Consider the following 20,896-nt stretch of genomic DNA (forward strand, 5'->3'; position numbering starts at 1 on the left):
AGCTGTAATGGAGGTCGGGGGTGTCCTTGGCGGCAGTTCCTGGCACGTTAGTGTGGGTCCATGACGTAATTGTTTATCTGCCAGCTGAAGCGTCTTTAACTTGTTAGCATTCTGGAATTGATCCGTTAGTCCGCGGATGGAACAGCACCGGAAGAACTGCAGGTGCTGTGCGCGATAACCCTTACAGAAGAATTCAGTTTGGTAATTCTGTTACAGTACTTCAGCTGCTAGGGTGCATTTCAGATATCCTTCACGATCAATATCTACCTCTGCAGGATCGTCTTAAGTTTTTGGAGAAGACAGAACTGTACTTTGAGGGCCTCCTACGGTGTTCTTAATTCATGGACATGGTTGAGTGGTGAATCTGAGTGGAAGGTCTCCCACTTCCTGTCACATGGCAGATGTCTCATGGCGTTTAAATAAGTTACTAATAATGAATGTAGGCTATTGTGGTGGCTGAATGAGTGGCACTGTGGTCTAACACCTCTGGATTTTGGGTTCATTTCCTCCTAGCGCCCCCTTTCAGCTATGTGTATGTTACTATGTTTTTGGTCTCATCCCAGTTTAAAGACATGTGGTTTAGGAAAGCGTTTGAACGTCTGCCCGAAGACTGACATTCCATCCACAGACTTCCCATCCGAGGTCTCCTCTGCCTTGTGCCAGAAAACCACCGCGACTGTGTACTGAAGAAGTTACGGAAGCGAGATTACATTTGGAGTCAGTGAATGATACTCTTCAGGCATGTCTGGATAGCCGAATTTTAATAATTAGGACCAAAGAAACCTTCAACTTAGTGAAATTATAGCTAACCATTTAATGGGATGGAATTAACTTTGGAAAACACCTAAAACTGTATCCACGTGATACAGTTCTTAAATAACCTTGTTCAGTTTCTTGTCACCGTTTGTTTCCTTTTTAGGTTTTACAAGTATAACTCAGTTCCCTGCATAGACTCCTAAGGTCATAGTAAACATTGTCCACTTTCCTTAAATATATTTAAACTAAGGTGAAATGGACCGTTTTGTATTTTGTTGTCTTGTAGGTGTACGTGAAATGGCTGTATTATCGATCACACTTTATGGCGAATTCCAGATGAGACGGATCGATGCGGGCCGCTATTGGCTAGCTCCGTATGAGCGCGATGCCATTGGTCAGGTCCTGGGGCGGGCGTGGCCAGGCTCGTCTCCAGCGGTGCGACTCATCTGCGCAGCCTCACTGCCTCCAGTTCTCGGCGGAGCTTTGGACGGTTTGGGTCTGCATCGTTTCGCGTTCACCCGTACGGTTCTCATCGGTGATCCTGTGGGCTACCTGCGATTAACCTATACAGCGACTGTCACTGCGAGGATTAATTCTCCCTGCCGAGCCTGGGCCAGCAGCTTTTCCCAAATGTAGCTGCGCGCCGACGGCCCGAGGCAGCCGAAGGGTCTTCTCCACCCACCTCCGCGGAGCGTTGACACCGGCCAGGGACAGCCGACTGCCGCTCAGCTCACAGCTCTGCTGGAGGTACAGAAACGCCTCCAATAACATCAGTAAAGATACCGTGTCTTGTTATATACATATTACATTGCCGTAGCAGTGAGTAGTTCGATAAAGCCGCCGGAAGGTAAAGCGCATCCCCCCCGGAGACCCGGCTCGGCAGACGCAGGCTGTCGGGGGCACTTCTGGCGCCGCTCTACGTCATTTATTATCTACTCTGTATTTTACAGAAGAACGAGCTTCACGGGTGTCCGGTTATAGGTTTAAATCTCTCGAACCGAAAAGGACGCGTGTCCTCTTGGAGGTCCGGTTCACGGTGTTGGTCTGATTTACTGTCAACCCGCGGTGCGCGTTTTGTAATCACCGGAAACCTTATTTTAGTTCTTGTTTAAAAAGCCGATAGAACAAGTTGGTAAGACACAGTGCTTAGCCGGTGCCGTGCGGGCCGGACAGGTGCTGCCGGCCGGTTCGGTAAACCCTAATACGCCAGCGGCAGCCAATCAGAAGCAGCTTTGATCTGCATAGTGATGAGCGACCCCTTCCTGTCTATCTGATGGGCCATGTGCCTGCGGTGTGTTAACATATCTCGCTGCTTTGGTTTTAGGGAAAGCAGGCAAATATCCTGCGGGAGGAGGAAAACGTCCAGAGACGGCGCAGGTAAGCCACGGTCCAGCATTTTCACCCTCCATGTGCTGCCAGCTTGTCTCTTTGCACTTTGCTCCCCAAGCTGGACCCTGTATAGACAACTTAGCGGCTGCTTATTTGTGGATTTTATGGGTGGCTACTGATAATGTACTTGGTAACCTGGCCCTGTGCTCAGACTGCTGTGTGACTATGCACTGTGGATGCCATCTCCCCTGCAGTGTACCATGTAATATGATAGACCCACATATTTAATAATATTTCACAGTTAAAATTATTAAATCCTGTGCATGAATATCAGGAAAAAAACTTAATTTAGAGAGAGTTGTGTGTTCCTCCTTAATCTCTGTCTCTCCTGTATTTTACCTTGTTCTGGGCGCTAATGCTAACACCCCCCTTTGTTTTTCTTGCAGTAGCGCCCAACCGTTCCTGAGTGGCCTCCCGGTGATGCAGCACCGTCTGTGACGTGCCGTGCGGGGAGGCCATGCTGCCGGGGGTGGGTGTGTTCGGGACGGGCAGCACAGCGCGGGTGCTGGTGCCGCTGCTGCAGGCAGAAGGCTTTGTGGTGCCGGCCGTGTGGGGCCGCACAGAGGAAGAGGCCCGGGCTCTGGCACGCGAGCTGGGGATCCCCTTCTATACGAGCCGCACAGACGACGTGCTGCTGCACCCCGACGTCGACCTCGTCTGCATCAACATCCCTCCACCCCTGACGCGCCAGATCGCCGTCAAGGCCCTCGGTGAGAGACGCGCCTCTAGGCGGTCACCTGACCCTATGGCACACATCACATGTCTGGGGTTATTTTGCTCTGGTGCAGAGCCCTGTGTGAATCAAGATCTTGCACATGAAATTTTACACACTAGAGTACTTGCAGTAGCGATGAGATAGAATAAGGTGTGAAATAATAAGTAAATTATGCATATACGTACAGTGATTTTGGGTGGAGTTATAGGATTAGCGTTGGAGCCTGGTGAGGCCCCGTAATGCTCTCGTGATTAGCGTCGCACTCCCCTGATCAGCAGTGCCGGCCCTGTCCCTCACGCACTGCTTGTATAAACTCCGCACTGGCTGATTCGGGCTGATAGTGTGCATTCCTGTCTGTGGCGTCGCCTGCTCCCATTTGCATTGCCTTCCCGTCCGGAGGCAGCCCCGCCCGACTCAGTTACTACACGGCTGAGCTCTGTGACGTAGCATAAACTGGAGTGGAGGGGGGGGTTTCACCCATGAGGGCTGGGAATCCAGGATTTAAGTCAAGTAAAACTTTGTCATATCAAAATATGCAGGCATTTAGTGGAACACAATAGGGTTTGTCTGAGACTTTAACAAAGGCTTCGCACAGAACGTGACGATTTGGACACATGGGAGAGCCTTTGGTCACGCAGACTGTTCTTGTCTTCTATGTTCTTGTCTTAAAGCAACTTGACTATTTTCAGGCCATCCCATGCCATTGATGCGGGGGGGGGGGGGGGGTGGGGGGCTGTGGATGCTTCCCTCTTCATGTCCAACATGATACAACCTGATATGGATTTATGGCAGAGCTTTTGGCCGCAGTCCTGCAGATAAGCAGCTCGCAGAGGATTTCTTTCCATACCGTAATTGTCTGGTTCTTTAAAAGTGGGACAGGTGTTGTTTGCTGTCTGTGCCTTCCTTTGATTCTCATGCTTTTGCCTGGAGGATGATATATGTACATGACAGTAGCACTGGTGTGTCTGTGTTGCGACGTGCTGCTTCGTACTCAGTTCAGGGCACTTTTCTGAAACCTGCGGGCTGGGTCTCTCGGTCCTGGTTAATCAGATTTGGGAAGCTTCCGGCTCCTCCTCGTTGTATTTGCCGAGGGAGAATTCCTGTGCAGTGACGCCGGCTTCCTGCCCCAGCTCCTGGGTGCAGATTAGAGAGCTTTTGTCACCGGCGGTCACATCCACAGGGATGCGCCTCATGGCCAGCTGCCGAGGCTAGGAGGCATTCTTCTCAGCCCAGGAGTGGACGGTGCTGCAGGAAGTCTGCTGAGATGACTTCTTTCCTCTTCCTGCGTGTGGGGGTCTTGCATTCCATTTATGAATGGGGTCTGCTTTTCAGGCCAGATGGGGTGGGGTGAGGGTGACCTGGGGGAGGGTGGAGGAACTGGCAATGGGGCCAGTTGGGGTTACTTATTGAAATCGGGAGGGTGTGGTGGGAGAAGACCTGGGCAGATCGATCACGCGAGGTGCCTGAACCTGTGTGCCCAGTAGCTGTGTGTGTATTGGATTCCACCAGGTGATTTGCATGGCTAGCTGCCCCTCAGGGTCACAATGTCATTGTTTCCTTACTGTTGCTAAGGTAATGTAACTACCCCATAACTACCTCAGCTGCAGCATCAGGCGAGACAGACTGGAAGGACCACATTTCTGTATCGTATGTTCTGGACGGATATTATGCGATCAGGCGTATTCGACCTGTTTCGCTTTGGTGCGGATCATTGCAGATCGTGATGGCGCAGTTTGCAGGCCGCAGTCGCGGCGTATCGCACAGCGTTTCTGTGTGGGCGCTGCTGGGACGTCAGAGCAAACAGGAAGGCGCAGGCATTTTGGCAGAGGGCCGGATTTCCTCCCGAGGGAGCGAGTCTCAGGTGGGAGTGCATTGTTCTGGCACATGGGTTGGCTGATGGCTGCCCTTCCTGTCTCGGGCCACGTGCGGTTCACTCCCACTGGACATGGACGTGCAGTGCAGTAGGCAGCTGATACCGGATCATATCAATCACTTGTATCCCAATTTTTCTATGGGTGTTTCTCAAAATACATACTTGACAATACTTGTGTTCTCGCGTACCCGTTTCGCAACATCTTCCAATTATATCCATCTTCCAAATATCCAGTTTTAAAAAATAAGAACATAAGAAATTTACAAGCGAGAGGAGGCTATTCGGCTCATCAAGCTCGCTTGGTGAGAATTCAGCTTTGTTCTTGGAGGGTTAGTTAGCAAGACCGGTTTTGCAGAACCCACACTTTGCATTGTTGGTTTTGAGGAACACTCTGTGTGGCTGGTCTGCCAAAGAATAAAATATAACAATATGAATGGTTATATTTGGCAAATCGCGCACTTCCATAATGTAGCACCATCACTCTGATTAACTCACCACCCCCTCTTCTTCCCAGGAATCGGTAAGAACGTGATCTGTGAGAAGGCAGCCACATCGGCAGACGCCTTCAAGATGGTGACGGCATCGCGGTACTACCCTCAGCTCATGAGCCTGATGGGCGGCGTGCTGCGCTTCCTACCAGCCTTCGCTCGCATGCGCCACCTGCTGGCCGAAGGCTACGTGGGCGAGCTACAGGTGTGCGACGCGCGCGTCTACTGGGGTAGTCTGCTGAGCGACACCTATGGCTGGACATGCGACGAGCTGATGGGCGGCGGCGGCCTGCACTCCATGGGCTCACACCTGGTCGACCTGCTGAGCCACCTGATAGGCCGGCGAGCCGAGCGCGTCCATGGACTGCTGCGCACCTTCGTGGGCCAGAACGGCGCCATCCGTGGCATCCGCCGCGTCACCAGCGACGACTTCTGCTTCTTCCAGATGCTGATGGGTGGGACAGGGGGCGGGGCAGGGGGCGGGGTCTGCTGCACTGTCACACTCAATTTCAACATGCCGGGCGCCTTCGTGCATGAGGTCATGGTAGTGGGCTCGGCTGGCAGGCTGGTGGTCCGCGGCAGCGACCTGTATGGCCAGCGCAATGGCACCTCTCAGGAGGAGCTGCTGCTCATGGACACGTCCGACTCCGACCCGGGGGAGGCAACACGGGAGATCCCTGCCCCCTACCTGAAGGGGATGGCCTGCATGGTGCAAGCCCTGCGGCTCTCCTTCCAGGACCAGGAGGATCGGCGGACCTGGGACCTGCGGCCCGTGGCGGCAGCGGCCTCCTTCGAGGACGGCCTGTATGTGCAGACCGTGGTGGATGCCATCAAGCGGTCGAGCCGCACGGGTGAGTGGGAACGCGTGGAGGTGATGACGGAGGAACCCGACGCCAACCATAATCTGTGTGAGTTGCTGCAGAGGAATAATCCATGAGGGGTGGGTTCATGTGGGCTCCCCCAGCTGGACGTGGGTTCCCCCGGCCCAGGTGCGGACTTGAGGCTCTGCTAAAACCACACCCGGCCGCCTCGTGCGACGGCACCTACGGTTATGTTCTGCTCTGCTTGCTTGGATATCCTGCAGGTCAACAAAAAACCTCCCCGGAGACCGAGGGGTGGAGATTGGGGGGCGGTGCCGACGAGTCATGAACTGGGAGTGGTAGATCCTCAGACGCGTCCATTGTCCTCTAAGGGTGGGTCATCTGGAAAGATCCCCTGGGGAGTCCGCGGGGTTTATCTGGATCAGTGCAGTGCATGTGTTTAGTTTCTGGCTCTCTTTAAGGGAAGCAGGGTTGATGTTTTTCATCTATGAGCTTATGTTACCATGCGGACGTGGTGTTTTATTACCCTACTGTCTGTGCAGACCCCTCCCCCTAGGCCTGACCCTAATCCCCATTGCCAATTCGGGTGCGAGCATCAGGGGCCCTCTGAGAGCTCGTCCATGCTCTCCCACAGTACCTTCTTTGTGACATCACTGGGTTCCTTCAAAAACACTTTAGTGTTCCACTGTTAGACGATACATAATTGGACGATTTTAGGATTGTGAATTTGTTTTTTCTATTAAACAAAATTGAAATGTCAACCTGACTGCTAATTCTATAAAATGCTTTCAGCTGAAGCAGAATCTCAGCGTCATCTGATTGCAGCCATAGCTGATACAGCTTGTCACATCACTGAAACTACATCTGTTTATTTATATAAGCAAATTAAGCTCCTGCCTTCCTCGCTGCAGTTTAGGATGCTGCTAAGTGGAGGCATAGGTCTTTGCCTCAAAGGTCTCCTGAAATGTCGCAGTCTTGTCAGAAACATTTCACGGTGAGTTACAGTGTAGTGAACTGTACAAGTGTAAAGCGGAGCAGAGTGAATAGAGTAAAATTAAAATCTCCAAGGAGATCTTGCTTAAATATTACTGTGCCCAGCGATGCGTTCGGACTAGATAGAACAATCTCCCGCCTGTAATGTGGAAGGTGTTCACAATACCAACGACAGATAACCCTTGCATACTGTGTGGTAAGTAGGATAATATTGCATGTTAAATAATTAACATTCCATTATTAAGACTTGGAGCTTACCCTTTTTAGGTTCACAAATTGCCTAACATACTAAATGAAAAGTACGCTGGAAGAAAGCAGAGGTGCTTGTTGTCATCATAAGCTACATGTTGGTCTTGTTATATTTTTGAATATTTTGTCTGAGGGACCCGGGTAGTTAGATGAGGTTTTCTCTGTGTTCTTGGCGCTTTTAATTTCACTGTTTTCTTGATTATCATTCCTTCAGCAAGCCATTCCTTGATGTATCGTGAATGTACAGCGGTCAGATGCATTGCCGACCCGGGTCCGAGGGGGGTATTTGCCCACGCTCTCTGTGCTTGAGTGCATAAAGTGTCTAAAGTATATAAACTGGTAGTCGTTCTGAAACACTGTATTTATATATTTTTTTTTTCCTCATAATTCCTGCTGTCTGCTCTGTTTACTAAGTTTGTTTAGTGCTAGAGCAAGAAAATCTGAGTGTTGATTTGATATTTATTTGTGCCTAATATGGTTAATTTTAAGTGTTTTTAAGTTGTTTTCATACAAAAAAAACTTTGAATGCAATTTTGCTTCAATAAATATCCCCAGTTTGAGTTACTGATACAAAGTGTAATGTGATTGTATATGATAAGTTAAAAGGTTTGCATTTTATAGCTGATCCCTTGCAGTGATAATTTGCTCAGATGCTCCTCGTGCTGTTTGCTTTCTTTGGACCACATTTACATTGTGACTTAATGACTCAGGAGGGAGTGCACCTCGCGCATGAATCAGGGCAGATTAACGGAACATCTGCCGCTTATTCAGAGACACGAGCATGAGCTACAATCCAAAAAAACCTCTGACTGCATAATCGCCTCTGTGCTCTGTGGGAAATGCGTTCTGAGAGTTTGTCGGTAACTGCACTGAGTGTTCCAGCAGTGCATACCATCTATATAAAGAACCTTCATCATGCTCTATAAGGTATTCTGACATTTAAACGCTCTAGGGGTGTGTAAGTAAGCAGCGCAAACGTTTGCGTGCTTTCTCACATTTTGCATCCTGGTAGATGTCCACAAATATAATAACTAATTATCTAAACCTAATTTAGTGACCTAATTATCTGCTTAATTATTTGATTTGCACTGTGATGTCCATATTTAATAGTGTGCAGTGTCATCTGCGCTTGAGCCATGTGTGTACTGTTTAACACTAAGATTGCCTTGGGTTTAAACACATTGCCTGCCTGTTTGACGAAACTCGACCCCAGCGCTGGAATCCTGCATAGCCGGTTCAGCACCTTTCTCCACTTTTACCAAGGGTTTTATCACTTGGTTAAGATGGTTGTTTACTTTTCAGTCCTGTGAGATTACATATTACACAAAACTCATCCATCTTCCAATCATATATTCCGGTTAGGGTCACAGAGGGGCTGAAGTGTGTATCCACAGGTACGAGGCATGGGACAGGGGTACATACTGGATAGGATGCAGGGGACACACACGCAATCATAACACCATTGACAGCTTAGATATGCCAAGTAGCCTAACTGCATGTCTTTGGAATTCAGTTGCAATCCCATGTGACACAGAAGAGAGGTGTTATTTAAAGCTCCACCACCGGATGTGTGCAGTGACTGATACCTAATGAGACACTACGCTACCCACACAAGAAATCTAATAATAATGAACAGGAGCTCACCGGATTGCACCATGACCTCATGCCTGCAAGAGTATGCTTGTCCTCCCTGAGCCTGCGAGCATTTCCATTGAGTTCTCCAAATTCCTGCAACCATCTATATGCATGTATTAGTAGAGTGTAGACTGGCATCCAGGGTTTCCCCTGCTTTAGGTCCCATGCTGCCCAGGTTAAGGATGGAGTATAATAATGCATAGAACATAAATCTATTAAAATCAAAAGCTTTTCACATAAACATCAGCACTTCACAGGATAATTTTTATGTAATCATAACCATTCATTATTTTGTTACATCTCTCACTATGAACCCCTTTTTAGGAAATAAACATGATGATATCCAAAGCGGCAACACGCCCATTTGCTGTCTATAACTTGTTTATATTACAGTCTGTACCTGCTGAGAGCAAATTACGCTCACGGGTGGACTTCGTATTTTCGATATGCTGCCCCCTAGCGAAGTGAGGCGCCAGAGCATATTCCACTACTTACAATTCCACTAAATCCCACATAATTACATAATTTAAACATTATTACACGAACAAGAAAATTAAATTCATACTAAGGACTGGCACCCGCAGGGCTGAACCCCAGCATTCCCGTCCGATGTTAACATAATATGATCCGCCTGAACGATGAGAGTGACTATGGCAGTGTGGGCGTTTCCACTCAATTCAATCTCTGATTGGTAGAAATGACGACATGCTTGCTGAACTTGTTTGTCTATTGGGTTAGGCAAGTGTCAATCTCACGCTTTTTCCTCTATTCGATTCAGTTGAACGAATCGCTTCCTGAAGCGAATCCGCACGTAAGGCTCGCTGGGAGGATTCGCTCAGGAAGACTCGTCCTTCCCAGGACTCTCAGTCCTGTTTACCCCCCTTTCCGGGGAATGGCGTCCAGAAAGTGGAGCGCGGTGTGGCTGTATTACCAAGACGGCAAAGATGCGAAAAAAGTAGTTTGCCTCATATGTTTGGAGACCATCCAGCATCATGGCAACACCAGTAACCTGCGCAGGCATTTGAGATTAAAGCACCACGCCGAGTACGCCGACCTAGAGGCAAAGAAAAAAAGAGGCGAAGCAGCCGGAGGGATCAGGAAGCAGCCCGTACCGGGTGTACAGTGCGGCCATTACTCAGGTAGCGGGACGCAGGATACTTGATAGTTCATGCGGGGACCAGTGCATGTGAGATCACTTAGTGATTAGTACATAATTAATAACCGGTACTTAATAATTCATTAATAATAAATAATTAGATATTTGTATTTAATAATTAATCATTGGTAATTCATCAGTATTCAGCAGGCGGCAGGACGGCGTGTCTGTGAGATCACTTAGATACCCTGAGTTCATTTGGCGACTATCAGCTGAAATCAGATTGCGAAATCATATTGCACAATGTGATCATGAAAAATGAGGTTTTCAGTTTCCAATAAAACATCAGAAAATTCTAAGATGTTTTTTATACAGATGTTGTTATATTTACGTAGATGCACGATGTTCTAGCATTAATTAGTGGTAGTCACCCTGTTTCGGCGTCTGTGGACAGTGATAGGAACTGCTGTCAAATATAACTAACAGAGAAAAAAACACAATCAGGAACTGGGTAACTTCGGTCGATGAGAACGAAGTATTTTGAAAATGAAATGTCTTTTTTTTTTAAGACACTTTCCTGGTAGCCGACTGTACTGTATCAGACGATTTAACAGTGATCAGGGGAAATACGGATTACTTTATTACGTCCGTTATAAGGGATCCGCGAAAAACAAATTTTAAGTACAAATTTTACGAATTTAAAACAAGCATGTGTAATCTAAATATTTTAAGTAGTTTAACTAAGTAGACCTATTTTTCCCCGAAACAATTTCAGATGCATTGTAAATATACGTGAATATCAATATAAAGCAGCAATAACCCGTTGGGTGATAGTATTAAAACAAAAAATTTAGGAACGGCGAATTTTGTTACATTTTTTTTACAATTTTGTAACAGTCAGTCAATCATTAAAAATGTCAGATCGCTTTGTTTTATATTTTGTAGTTAAGCATCTTGTATGGAATAGCTGCCTTTATAGTTTACTGCAATTTTGCTATCATATATTGGTGTAAAGGTAGTTTGTAAAGTTGACTCACATATATGTTAATTTTGATGTATTTTGGGCCCTTTTAAACAAATTCTGCCATGAAGTAAAGATTCTGTTTATCGCACCAGAAACTGGGAAGGGGCAACTGGTTGTTGCTATTTGCTCTTGGGGATAGTGGAATTTAATGATATGGACGATCTTTTCCAGAGAGCTCAGATTCTGCAGTAGGGGGAGGAACCACAATACAGAGAGTACTGAAGAGAGAAGAGTTTAACGATACAGCCGGCGGGATTGGTGATGAAGCCCCATCTCCCTCCAGTGTGGTATGGCTGTATTATCAAGTCGGGCAGGAGAGCAGCTCGGCACTCTGCCTGTTATGTTCAAAAAGCCTCTTGCGCTGGGACAACAAGGTCCACCTTCTCAAACATTTACAGAGCCAGCACCCCAGGGAGTATAGCGACGTGGAAAGCAGAGTGACGGGACAGAGCCCGGAGCAGCGAGTAGCAGGTCCCACAATGCACTGCGCTTTGGGGCGGCCATCTTTGCAAGAGGAAGCTAGCAGGAGCACTGGAGGAAATGCAGGTGATTCTGTAGGAAACTTGTTTTATCAGGTTCTCTGGAAGGGGCTGGTTTGTTGTTTCTGGATCACCTTCAAAAAGTCACTTCGGGGAGGGGGGGCAGCCCCTATTCACATTCAACAAGTAAATAGCTATCGAGTAGAGCAGTGTTTCCCAACCCAGTCCTCGGGGAACCCTGGACAGTCCACATTTTTGCTCCCTCCCAGCCAATTAGGAACACTGAATACCTGGTACAGGTGTGCTGGGAGCTGAGAGGAAGCAAAAACAGACTGTCCAGGGTTCCCCGAAGACTGGGTTGGGAAACACTGGAGTAGAGTCAGAAGATCATAGCTGGCTGGTTAGCAGAACATGCTGCTTCAGCATCTCCCAAATAAGGAATGTGTGTATTTAATATTTAATGTGGTGACTCATTGTGGCCAAAAGGGGCCCAGAAACCTTAGGGGCAAATAGATGGTTTGAGTGGTGGCAAACATAGCCAATCTTCTCAGGTTCTGTTTTCTCCCATTCAGATGTTATGAAAGTCATAACTGTGGGGCAGTCAGAACAGGAGCAGATAAGGAGGGCGTTGGAGCAGGAGGCACGAGCACTGCAGCGAGAGAGGGAGCTGACAGAGCAACTGAGGAGAGCCCAGGAACAGGAGGCGCGAGCTCTGGAGCAGCAGAGGGAGCTGACAGAGCAATTGCGGAGGGCCCAGGAGCAGGAGATGAAGAGAGCAAGAGAGCAGGAGGCCCAGGCTTTCCAGCGAGAGAAGGAGCTGATGGAGCAGCTGCGCAGGATTCAGGAGCAGGAGGCGCGTGCTCTGGAGCAACAGAGGGAGATGATGGAGCAGCTGAGGAGGGCTCAGGAGCAAGAGATGAAGAGGGCCAGAGAGCAGGAGGCCCAGGCTCTGGATCGTGAGAGGCAGGCTATCGAGCAGCTGAGGAGGGCCCAGGAGCAGGAGGGCCAGGCCATTGAGCGGGAAAGGGAGGCGCTGGAGCAGCTGCGCAGGGAGCTTGACGGGAGGGATTCAAGGAGGCAGGAGGAGTTGGGTGTGTGTTCATCAGATGGCAAGACAAAAGATGAAAGGACGAGGAGCAGTAGGAGCAAAACTGGAGGCAAAAGCTCATTATAATATGTTACAGTGATGGCGAATCCTGCAAAAGGTTAGGAAGCTAATCTTATAAACTGGGGGGGCGCTGTGGGGCTTGGTGGGTTAGGCCTCCCAGCCTGCGGTTGTTGGTTTGAGCCTCGACAGAATAGTCACGGCTCCATTGGGCCCTTGAGCCCACCACATTCCTCAGGGATGCTGGATAAATGGCTGACCTTCGCTCAGACCCCAAGGGTGTATATGCAAGGAGAAGCATCTGCACTTGTACATGTTCATATGGGAAATAAATTATCATTTTATTTCATTGCTATTACAATAGCTGTCAGTGACTAAATGCTCATATAAAAAAAACTACATGAAATAAGTACCAGGTTAAATGAGGATACAGATGTGTTCTGATCCTTGTCTTCTGTATGTGCCCTGACATTATTTAGTGTAAGATCTCACTTTGGCTGTCTGTACTGCCCTACATAAACTTGGGGTCTCTATGTAGGCTGAGGGTCATCTGGAAATACTGCTCCATTCATGGTTGAAGTGTGACCTTCAGCTGGGTTGTGCTAATAGCTTTAGAACACAGATCACAAAACTTCACCCTTGTAGTTTGCTGCAGTCGTCGACATTTTGCCATTGCATAGAGCTCCAACCCAGTCTTCCAAACACTTATCCTGGCTTTAGTTATGGGGGTCTGTATTCTTACCCAGTCATCACAGGGCACAAAGCTGAAGTTCACCCTGGATGGGGAGCCAGTCCATTGCAGGGCACAAGCAAATACACACTACAGGCAGTACCGAGACAGCGGTTACACACACAGCAGGTTTAAGGATTTTATTTGTCATTGTACTAGTGGATTAAACAATGAAGTTTAGTAGCTGCCCTAATACTGGCATAATTAAATAAATTCATAGTTTAGAAACGGGAATATACATATATGTGCAAATTCACTGAGAACTAATTTCAGTAAAGCTCTTTCTGTACTAAATCAGGTCTGTATATATTGCACTTTTTGAAGTTTTGAAGTAGCCATGTAAGGCATGGTGTACAGTACCAGTCAAAATCTGGACACCTGAAAATCATTTATTTTTCAAAAAGATAACCCAAAGCAGGCCTTGAGGTTATGTATGTACTCTGTTATTTTGGGAACAAGGCAGAGAAATGGTGTGCTGTGACAGATGACCTAAATCCCATAGAGCTGGTTTGGGTTGAGTTGGATCAAAGAGTAAGAGCGAGGTAGCCAGCATGTGCCCAGAGTTTGTGGATTTAGGGCTGTTAGAGAAGCATTCCAGGTGACCATATCTGGAAGATGGATGAAAGACGGTTTGCAATGCTGTCATCGATGCAAAAGGGGCCATTTTGACGAGTCTAAAATTTGCAAAAATTTTGAGATGTTGAACACTTCTCTTGGTCGTTACAATATTTGATATACATTACTTCATTTCCTCAAGGATTTTTATTATAAGGGCATAAAATAGCTTAAACAGAAACAAATGCATTAAAAGCAGGTGTTTCCAGACTTTCACTGGTGCTGTGTACAGAATTGAAGGTTTGCATTGTAGTTTCATGAAAGTGCAGAAGGGTCAGTCGCTCTCGGCAGCATCAGGGGCAGAAGCTGTTTCTGAGGTTGGCTGGGAGGGCATGTATGCTGGTGTGTCTTTTACCTGATATCAAAAGACTGAATAGATGTCCTCCGGAGGCAGCGGTCATCGTAAACGCTCTCAGTGTCTGGCAGCTGAAGTGTTTGACTGTCTTGACTGTGTGTGGAAAGGGCTTTTCAGTCAGTAGCAGAATAAATGAAGTATCTGACTCCGATGCATTATGTCAGGGTGCTCTCGGTGGGCGACTTATACAGGTTAAACAAGGGTTGTTGTGGCAGATGCCCCCCCCCCCCCCCGGACCTAAAGGCGCTGCTACTGTCCCTTGCTGATTAGAGTGGTTCACAGACCATTAGAGATCGTCCACGGTAAGTATTTTGAGAAACTTGAAACTGGCAACTTTATCTGCTGCGTCCATTCATGTGGATTGGGAGGTGTGGCCCACATCTGAATATCCTAAAGTCCATTACTAACTCTTTGGTCCTCTTGGTGTTGCGATCATGTTACTGCAGGGCACCACTCAGCCAGCTTCTACTCTTCTTGCCTGTATGCTGTCTCCCTTTCGTTAGACTGCAGTACGGGGATCTGGAAGTGTAAGGCTACAGCGCTGATTACTGAGTGACCATGCCATTCTCCTTCATCATTTACTATGCTTTTTTACGTGAACATATACTTACTCTAGCTTCTAGGTACAGTGAAGATTATTAAACCTTTCATGTAATAGTTTAATATTCTATTTGCATAAATCAGAAAGTTACATTTTTAGAAAGTAAAGATTTTTAAAGATTATTCTAGTTAATATGTATATAATGATGTGATGGTGTTTTTTTCTTTATGACATATGAAGACAGCAATTTAATAAAATTCTTGCTAAACATCGTATTCTGATCTTGTGTGTATTTCTGTTTGTGTGTGTGGGTGACTACGAAAAGGGTGTCCTTTGACTTTCGAATATCTTAATTTTAGATTTATGCAGGAATAAGGCCAATTACATCGTCAAAGACGTACAGTATGTGCTCTGGAGCAAAGGTGTTACTGTGGGTTGAACATTGGGGGGGGGGTGGTTACAATCCCCCCGTCCCCCTGTAACTCATGGCCATGCTCTCGAGCAGGCCAAAACAATCTGTTCACCAATGTGGTGCATGCACTTCACTTGGGCATTACTGTGATAAGTTGACACGATAACCCCTGATTAAAGATCACCATCATAGTAATACACTGGTGTCTAGTAAGCTATGTCGACAGGCACAATACCATGTTTGCTTCTTCGCTGCACTTAAAGGCATACTTATGGTGTCTGTCAGAATGTGTGATCACATTGGCATGTATTCAAACATACTTGCTTTAATGAATTCTACATTTACAGAGTGGCTGTCCTCGCTGATTGTCAACCCTGTTATCCTGAAAAGATGATAAGATGCAAATCTGATTATTGCTAACTATATGTTGACAGTCATCAGGGCACATGGTCAGAATCAGAGAGCTGTTAGTAAAATTTAAAATATAAAAGTATAAAAAAATCAGTATTTGTAGTAAAAGTATTGACATGTCATGCTTAGACACATATATCACATCATAAAACATCAATAAATGTAAAGTATGAATGTGAGAAATGTACATGCGTTTCAACCAATGTCTTTTCAAAGTGTTAATGCACCTTCCTGTTTATCATGGAATTGTGGAATAATGTATTTTTCTACAGGTGTGTCTACAGCATGGTAACAGGGTTGATGTGATTAAGGAACATTTTACACTCGGTATTATACCACGACGATGCGGACACTCATAAATTTCAATTGCCATAAAATCCGACGGCACTTTACTGTTAAGCGCACTATGCACCGAGCGTGGGAAAAACGCGTGGAGCAGCAGAGCTCAGCCACCCTGCATGTCCTAGAGTTCTGCTTACTGTGAAAAGTATGTTTATTCAGAATTACAAGTGAAGCAGATACAGCAATAATACTAATCCAAGGATGTAGTGTTTTCTCATAATAATCATGACACTTTATTGATCCCTGTGGGGAAATTCTCTTTTTGTCCCCTCCATCTAGCTCTACATGACACGCAGACGCATACGTAGGTGAGAACAAGCTTGACAACGAAGGCCCCACAGCTGTCACTATGCTGGTGAGGCCAGGCTCGAAGCTGCGATTTTCCGATCACAGGCACGGAGACTATAGGCTGCTGCGTAGGCATTCCTTATTTCAGAAATGATAGCCAACTAGGGTTGCCACCCGGCCCTTGTGTTACGGGATCGTCCCTTATTGGAAAATAAACTGCTGCCTATCGCATTTTATAGGACGATCCCATATTATTATGGATGGGTGACAACCTTATTGCAAACTGATATATGCACAAAAAAAGTCTTAGTTTAGTTGCCTAAATATTGCTTTAGCGTTCATTACGGCACGCATTTGCTATGGCATTGTTTCGATAAGCTTCTGCAATGTCACGAGGCTTATTTCCGTCCAGAGCTGCATGTAATTTTTCACAAAGATCTTGAAGCGATGATGGGAAAGTCAGACCGCTGTGCAAAGTCTTCTCCAGCACATCAGAAAGATTCGGGGTGGGGTTAAGGTCTGGACTCTGTGGTGGCCAATCCATGTGTGAAAATGATGTAATGCTCCCTGAATCACTCTTTCACAATTTGAGCCTGATGAATCCTGGCATTGTCATCTTGGGAAGAAAAAAAATCCACTGATGGAATAACCTGGTCATTCAGTATATTCAGGCAGTCAGCTGACCTTATTCTTTGGGCACCTACCATTACTGAACCTAGACCTGACCAACTGCAGCAACCCCAGATCATAGCACTGCCCCCCCCACAGGCTAGTACGGTAGGCACTGGGCAGGGTGGGTGCATCACTTCATCCGCCTCTCTTCTTACCCTGATGCGCCCATCCCTCTGGAACAGGGTACATTTGAATGCATCAGACCACATCATATTCCATTGCTCCAGAATCCAATCTTTTTTCTCAATGAACTTTATTGAACAGCCAAATATAGCTTACAAATTTCTCAAGTATATTACATTACACAACTGAGCATATACAAAGATCTGAAAATATAACATGCCATCTTCATGAGGTACAAATAGACAAATTAAATAAATAATGAACAAGAAATAGATACATAAAGTGAAATAAAAGTAATTAAAAATAAAGGAAAAGGATTAATGTGGTATATTATATCTCTTTTTTTGTCCTGCATGACATCACCAAATTTAACATCTTGAAATTCTAGTTTGACATTTAACCAGTTTTGAAGAAGTTTCCAATAAGATTTTGTGTGGGTACAAAGGAAAAAAGATCTAAAGTTTCAATCAGCCTTGCAAAACACAGTTATTTTTATCAATGACAAATCTTTTCCAGGGTAAATATCATTCATTATTCTGAAGTGAGTTTCTTTAGCTTTTGGTGAAATGGAGAGTGAGATATCTGGATCTAATTTTTAACTTCTGCTCCTCAGGCTAACCTTTCATTAATTTTTTCTTTTCAATGGAAGAGGGAATAACCTATAGGTAAGAGTATTTCTTAAGACTTTGTTTATGCATTTTTTCTCTTTAAAGTCAAATTCATCAATTCACAGTAAAGATAGTTGTGGGACTAATGTATTATAAAGCAGTGTTCCTTTAACCATACGCAACATTCCTTGTGGGGTTGCCTTAATAACCACTTTATATTGCTTCTCAGTACATTCCAAATTGAATTTGTCCATAAAAGCATCATATTCTAAAAGTTTACCTCCTTCGTCCAAGAGATGGAATAGAGGCCAAATATCTTTCCCAACTCAATCACAGCAACACAAGGATGTTTTTTTTTTTTTAAACAAGATACATCTGTTATGGAGCTGTGTGGAGTAACATTCTGGTTGTATATCAGTTTCCAGTATAAGAGAACCTGCTGATGAGATCTGGACAACTTAATAGGCAACTTACAAACACAGAAATCACAGCTTAATAGGAGCACAATGCTACACTTCTCAAAAAATTTGGAAGGGAGAAAGAACCAGAGCTCTCCAGAGTCTTGTAAAAAATGATGTAACCACCTTAACATACCACTCATTGCCGCATAGTCGATCACATACAGGCCACCTTCTTCTATGGATTTTACCACATACCCTTTTCTTAAGGAATGATGTTTGTTTTTCCAAACAAAATTGAATTTTCTTTTATTAATTGATTTAATCAAATAGTCAGGAACGGCTAAGGAGAAAGCTGGGTACCTAACCCTAGAAAGTCTCAAGTACTGCACCTGACTTTAAATGCCCTAGAAAAAACCTCTATCCTTTTAATCAGCAGGGGAATCTGATTTGCCCCTTCGAGGAAAATAGTTGCATCACTGGCAAGCTAAGTTATGCTAATGTTGCTACTTAACACATTTAATGGTTCGATATCTACGCTGTTTTTAATAAGAACAGCCAGTAATTCTGCAACCAAAATAAAAAGTATTGGGGAACAAGGGCAGCGCTGTCTAATCCTGCATTTAACCTTAAACCTTTTAGAGGTTCCATGAGGAAGTGAAACAAAGCTGTTACCATCATTGTATATCATACTAATTATTTTCATGATTTTGGAACCAAATCCAAAGCATTCTAATGATTTCGAAATAAAAGAATGTTGGAGGGAATCAAAGACTGTAAAAATCAAATAAAATCAAATAAAATAAAATAAAACCATTATCTTTCATCAGGTAATTGTAATCAAGTAAACCAAGAAGCACCCTAACGTTATGACGAATGGATCTTTCCTTAATAAATCCTGATTGATTTTTACTAATTACCTGCCCAATACCCGCCTTTAAACGGTTGGCCATAATATGTGTAAACATTTTATAATCCTCATTCAGTAAGTTAATCAGTCTTAAATTCTATAAAGTTATGAAATCTATAAAGTTTTTATCCTAACCAGATTTGGGTGACAAGATTTCCATTGGAATTTGTTCAAGTACACCTCTTTAACAATGGATTATTGACCCCGTATGTCAAAGAATTACTGGCCATAGTAAAATATTTAAATATCAAACTGTAATGATGATCATCTTATCTAGATGGATATCTAATCATTCGTCGGGGGTCATGATCCAATAACCACCTGCTAGAGTGAACTTAATACCAAGTTTTTGTTTAAACTCAGAGATAACATCTGTAATAGACTTCAATAACAACCTATTTCATCCAATACTATTATGTCCGTACGTATTAATCAGGATACCAAATGACCCTTCAACATACACAACCACCAAAATCCAATGACCATCAACATCATTTTTAAATGTAACTCTCTCCCCTGGGAATCTTTGGAAACAATTGGCCACACCCCCAAAACGATTACTGCCATGACAAAACAGCATCTTATCTCCCCATTGGTTCTTCCAGAACAAAGCATCTTCACATGATTGAGTCTCTTGTAAAAACATACAGCATGCTTTAAGACCCTTACAGAACAAGAAAGCAGCCATCAGTGTCCCAATCTTCATTCTGTGCTCTCGTTTAACAAACTAGATGATCACCTGGCGTGACAACTTCTCCTTTTTCACCCGATGCACTGTGCCCACTATGCCATGTATATCTTTTGCGGCCACTGCGGTGCAACATCCCGGTGTACCTTAATCAGGTTTTCCCTTGTGTTTTCATTATCCGATTCTTTCATGCCTTTCACTCAAGTTCCAGCGTCTTCTGTATCTCTCCGATTTAGGCAACCTTTCTTTAAAAACAGCATTTTTCCTTTGTTGGGCTTCTACTTTTTCATCAAAAGCAGACACTTTGTTTTTGCATTCTTCAATTTCGGCTGCATTAAATTCCAGTGCTGTGGCTAAACTAGAGGTCATCGTACTGTTCTTAATCTGAGCATTGATGTCATCCAATTTTTCTTTTTGCTTATCAAATCTGGAGCATAAAGCATTCACTGCAGGCAAGATGGTCTCGATTAATGTTTCCTCATTCGGTCTAATCCATTTCCGAATATGGGAGGCCTTAGTTTGTGTGCAAAGTAGCAAGTCGTCCAGTTCATCAAAATTCTGTTTGTCGGGGCCAGCTGAAGTAACTTCCATCCCGTAGCAGTGCTACAGAAGTGCTACCAGAGCATGAGCAACCTCTTTAATGTTAACTTATTTAGAAGAATCTTTAGTAACAAGCTTTTTGCTAGCCTGCTTTTCCTTTGTATTGGGAATACTACTCTTCGTAAGTTGACTCATATCCTAGGAATCTTCTTCCTTAACTTTGTTTGACATACCCCAAGCTACCCTAGCAGTTTATCTTCGGAAGAAGAATTCTTACTAACATTTTCAGGAATTCCTACTGCCCTTTTAAACGTACAACTGCTCAGTTCGCCATCTTGCCATTCTCGAGTCAAATCTTTATGCTCCCTAGCAAATTGAAGCCTTTTTTTTCGGTTAGCCTCACTGATAAGTGGTTTTCTTAAGGCTACACAGCTCTTTAGTCCCAATCCCTTGAGTTCCCTTCGCATTGTGCGTGAGGAAATGCTCTTTCTTTTACAATTAAACATAGACGTAAGTTCTACTGTTGTTTTTTTACGATTTGATTTCACCAAACATTTAAGTGATCGCCGATCACGATCATTCAAGATTTTTTTCCGACCACATGATTTTCTCGTAGATGATGGTTCCCCACTATCCTTCC

The 20,896-nt window shown here is 45.0% G+C and overlaps 2 protein-coding genes across 5 annotated transcripts; both read left to right on the forward strand.

The window, feature by feature from the left end:
• The first annotated feature begins 1,157 nt into the window (after positions 1 to 1,157).
• On the forward strand, positions 1,158 to 7,848 carry gfod2 (glucose-fructose oxidoreductase domain containing 2). Of its 2 annotated transcripts, none has more exons than XM_049030562.1 (4): positions 1,158 to 1,503; positions 2,081 to 2,133; positions 2,532 to 2,855; positions 5,248 to 7,848. In XM_049030562.1, exons 3-4 carry the CDS (start codon positions 2,603 to 2,605, stop codon positions 6,156 to 6,158), a joined length of 1,164 nt encoding a protein of 387 aa, XP_048886519.1. In that variant the 5' UTR covers positions 1,158 to 1,503; positions 2,081 to 2,133; positions 2,532 to 2,602; the 3' UTR covers positions 6,159 to 7,848. The 2 variants fall into 2 exon arrangements, with proteins under 2 accessions (XP_048886519.1, XP_048886518.1); XM_049030561.1 differs by having other exon boundaries at positions 1,159 to 1,503; positions 2,081 to 2,132; positions 2,528 to 2,855.
• A 142-nt stretch (positions 7,849 to 7,990) lies between these two features.
• Positions 7,991 to 15,139, forward strand: LOC125751568 (trichohyalin-like). 3 transcript variants are annotated; one of them, XM_049030557.1, is made up of 4 exons: positions 7,991 to 10,058; positions 11,211 to 11,326; positions 11,438 to 11,585; positions 12,091 to 15,139. In XM_049030557.1, the coding sequence occupies exons 1-4, from the start codon at positions 9,617 to 9,619 to the stop codon at positions 12,690 to 12,692; spliced, it is 1,308 nt and encodes a 435-aa protein (XP_048886514.1). In that variant the 5' UTR covers positions 7,991 to 9,616; the 3' UTR covers positions 12,693 to 15,139. The 3 variants fall into 3 exon arrangements, with proteins under 3 accessions (XP_048886514.1, XP_048886516.1, XP_048886515.1); XM_049030559.1 differs by lacking the exon at positions 7,991 to 10,058 and adding an exon at positions 10,087 to 10,105; XM_049030558.1 differs by lacking the exon at positions 7,991 to 10,058 and adding an exon at positions 10,162 to 10,526.
• Positions 15,140 to 20,896: the final 5,757 nt, after the last annotated feature.

The sequence above is a fragment of the Brienomyrus brachyistius genome, chromosome 11 (genome assembly GCF_023856365.1).
Source record: "Brienomyrus brachyistius isolate T26 chromosome 11, BBRACH_0.4, whole genome shotgun sequence".
In the NCBI taxonomy this organism is placed as follows: domain Eukaryota; kingdom Metazoa; phylum Chordata; class Actinopteri; order Osteoglossiformes; family Mormyridae; genus Brienomyrus; species Brienomyrus brachyistius.

Excerpts from the sequence above, each read along its gene's own strand:
- gfod2 (XM_049030562.1), top strand. The coding sequence starts at position 2,603 with ATGCTGCCGGGGGTGGGTGTGTTCGGGACGGGCAGCACAGCGCGGGTG. Across the intron at positions 2,856-5,247 it reads GATCGCCGTCAAGGCCCTCG|GAATCGGTAAGAACGTGATC; the intron begins GTGAGAGACGCG and ends TCTTCTTCCCAG.
- LOC125751568 (XM_049030557.1), top strand. The coding sequence starts at position 9,617 with ATGACGACATGCTTGCTGAACTTGTTTGTCTATTGGGTTAGGCAAGTG. Across the intron at positions 10,059-11,210 it reads ACAGTGCGGCCATTACTCAG|AGAGCTCAGATTCTGCAGTA; the intron begins GTAGCGGGACGC and ends GATCTTTTCCAG. Across the intron at positions 11,327-11,437 it reads CCCCATCTCCCTCCAGTGTG|AGCCAGCACCCCAGGGAGTA; the intron begins GTATGGCTGTAT and ends AAACATTTACAG.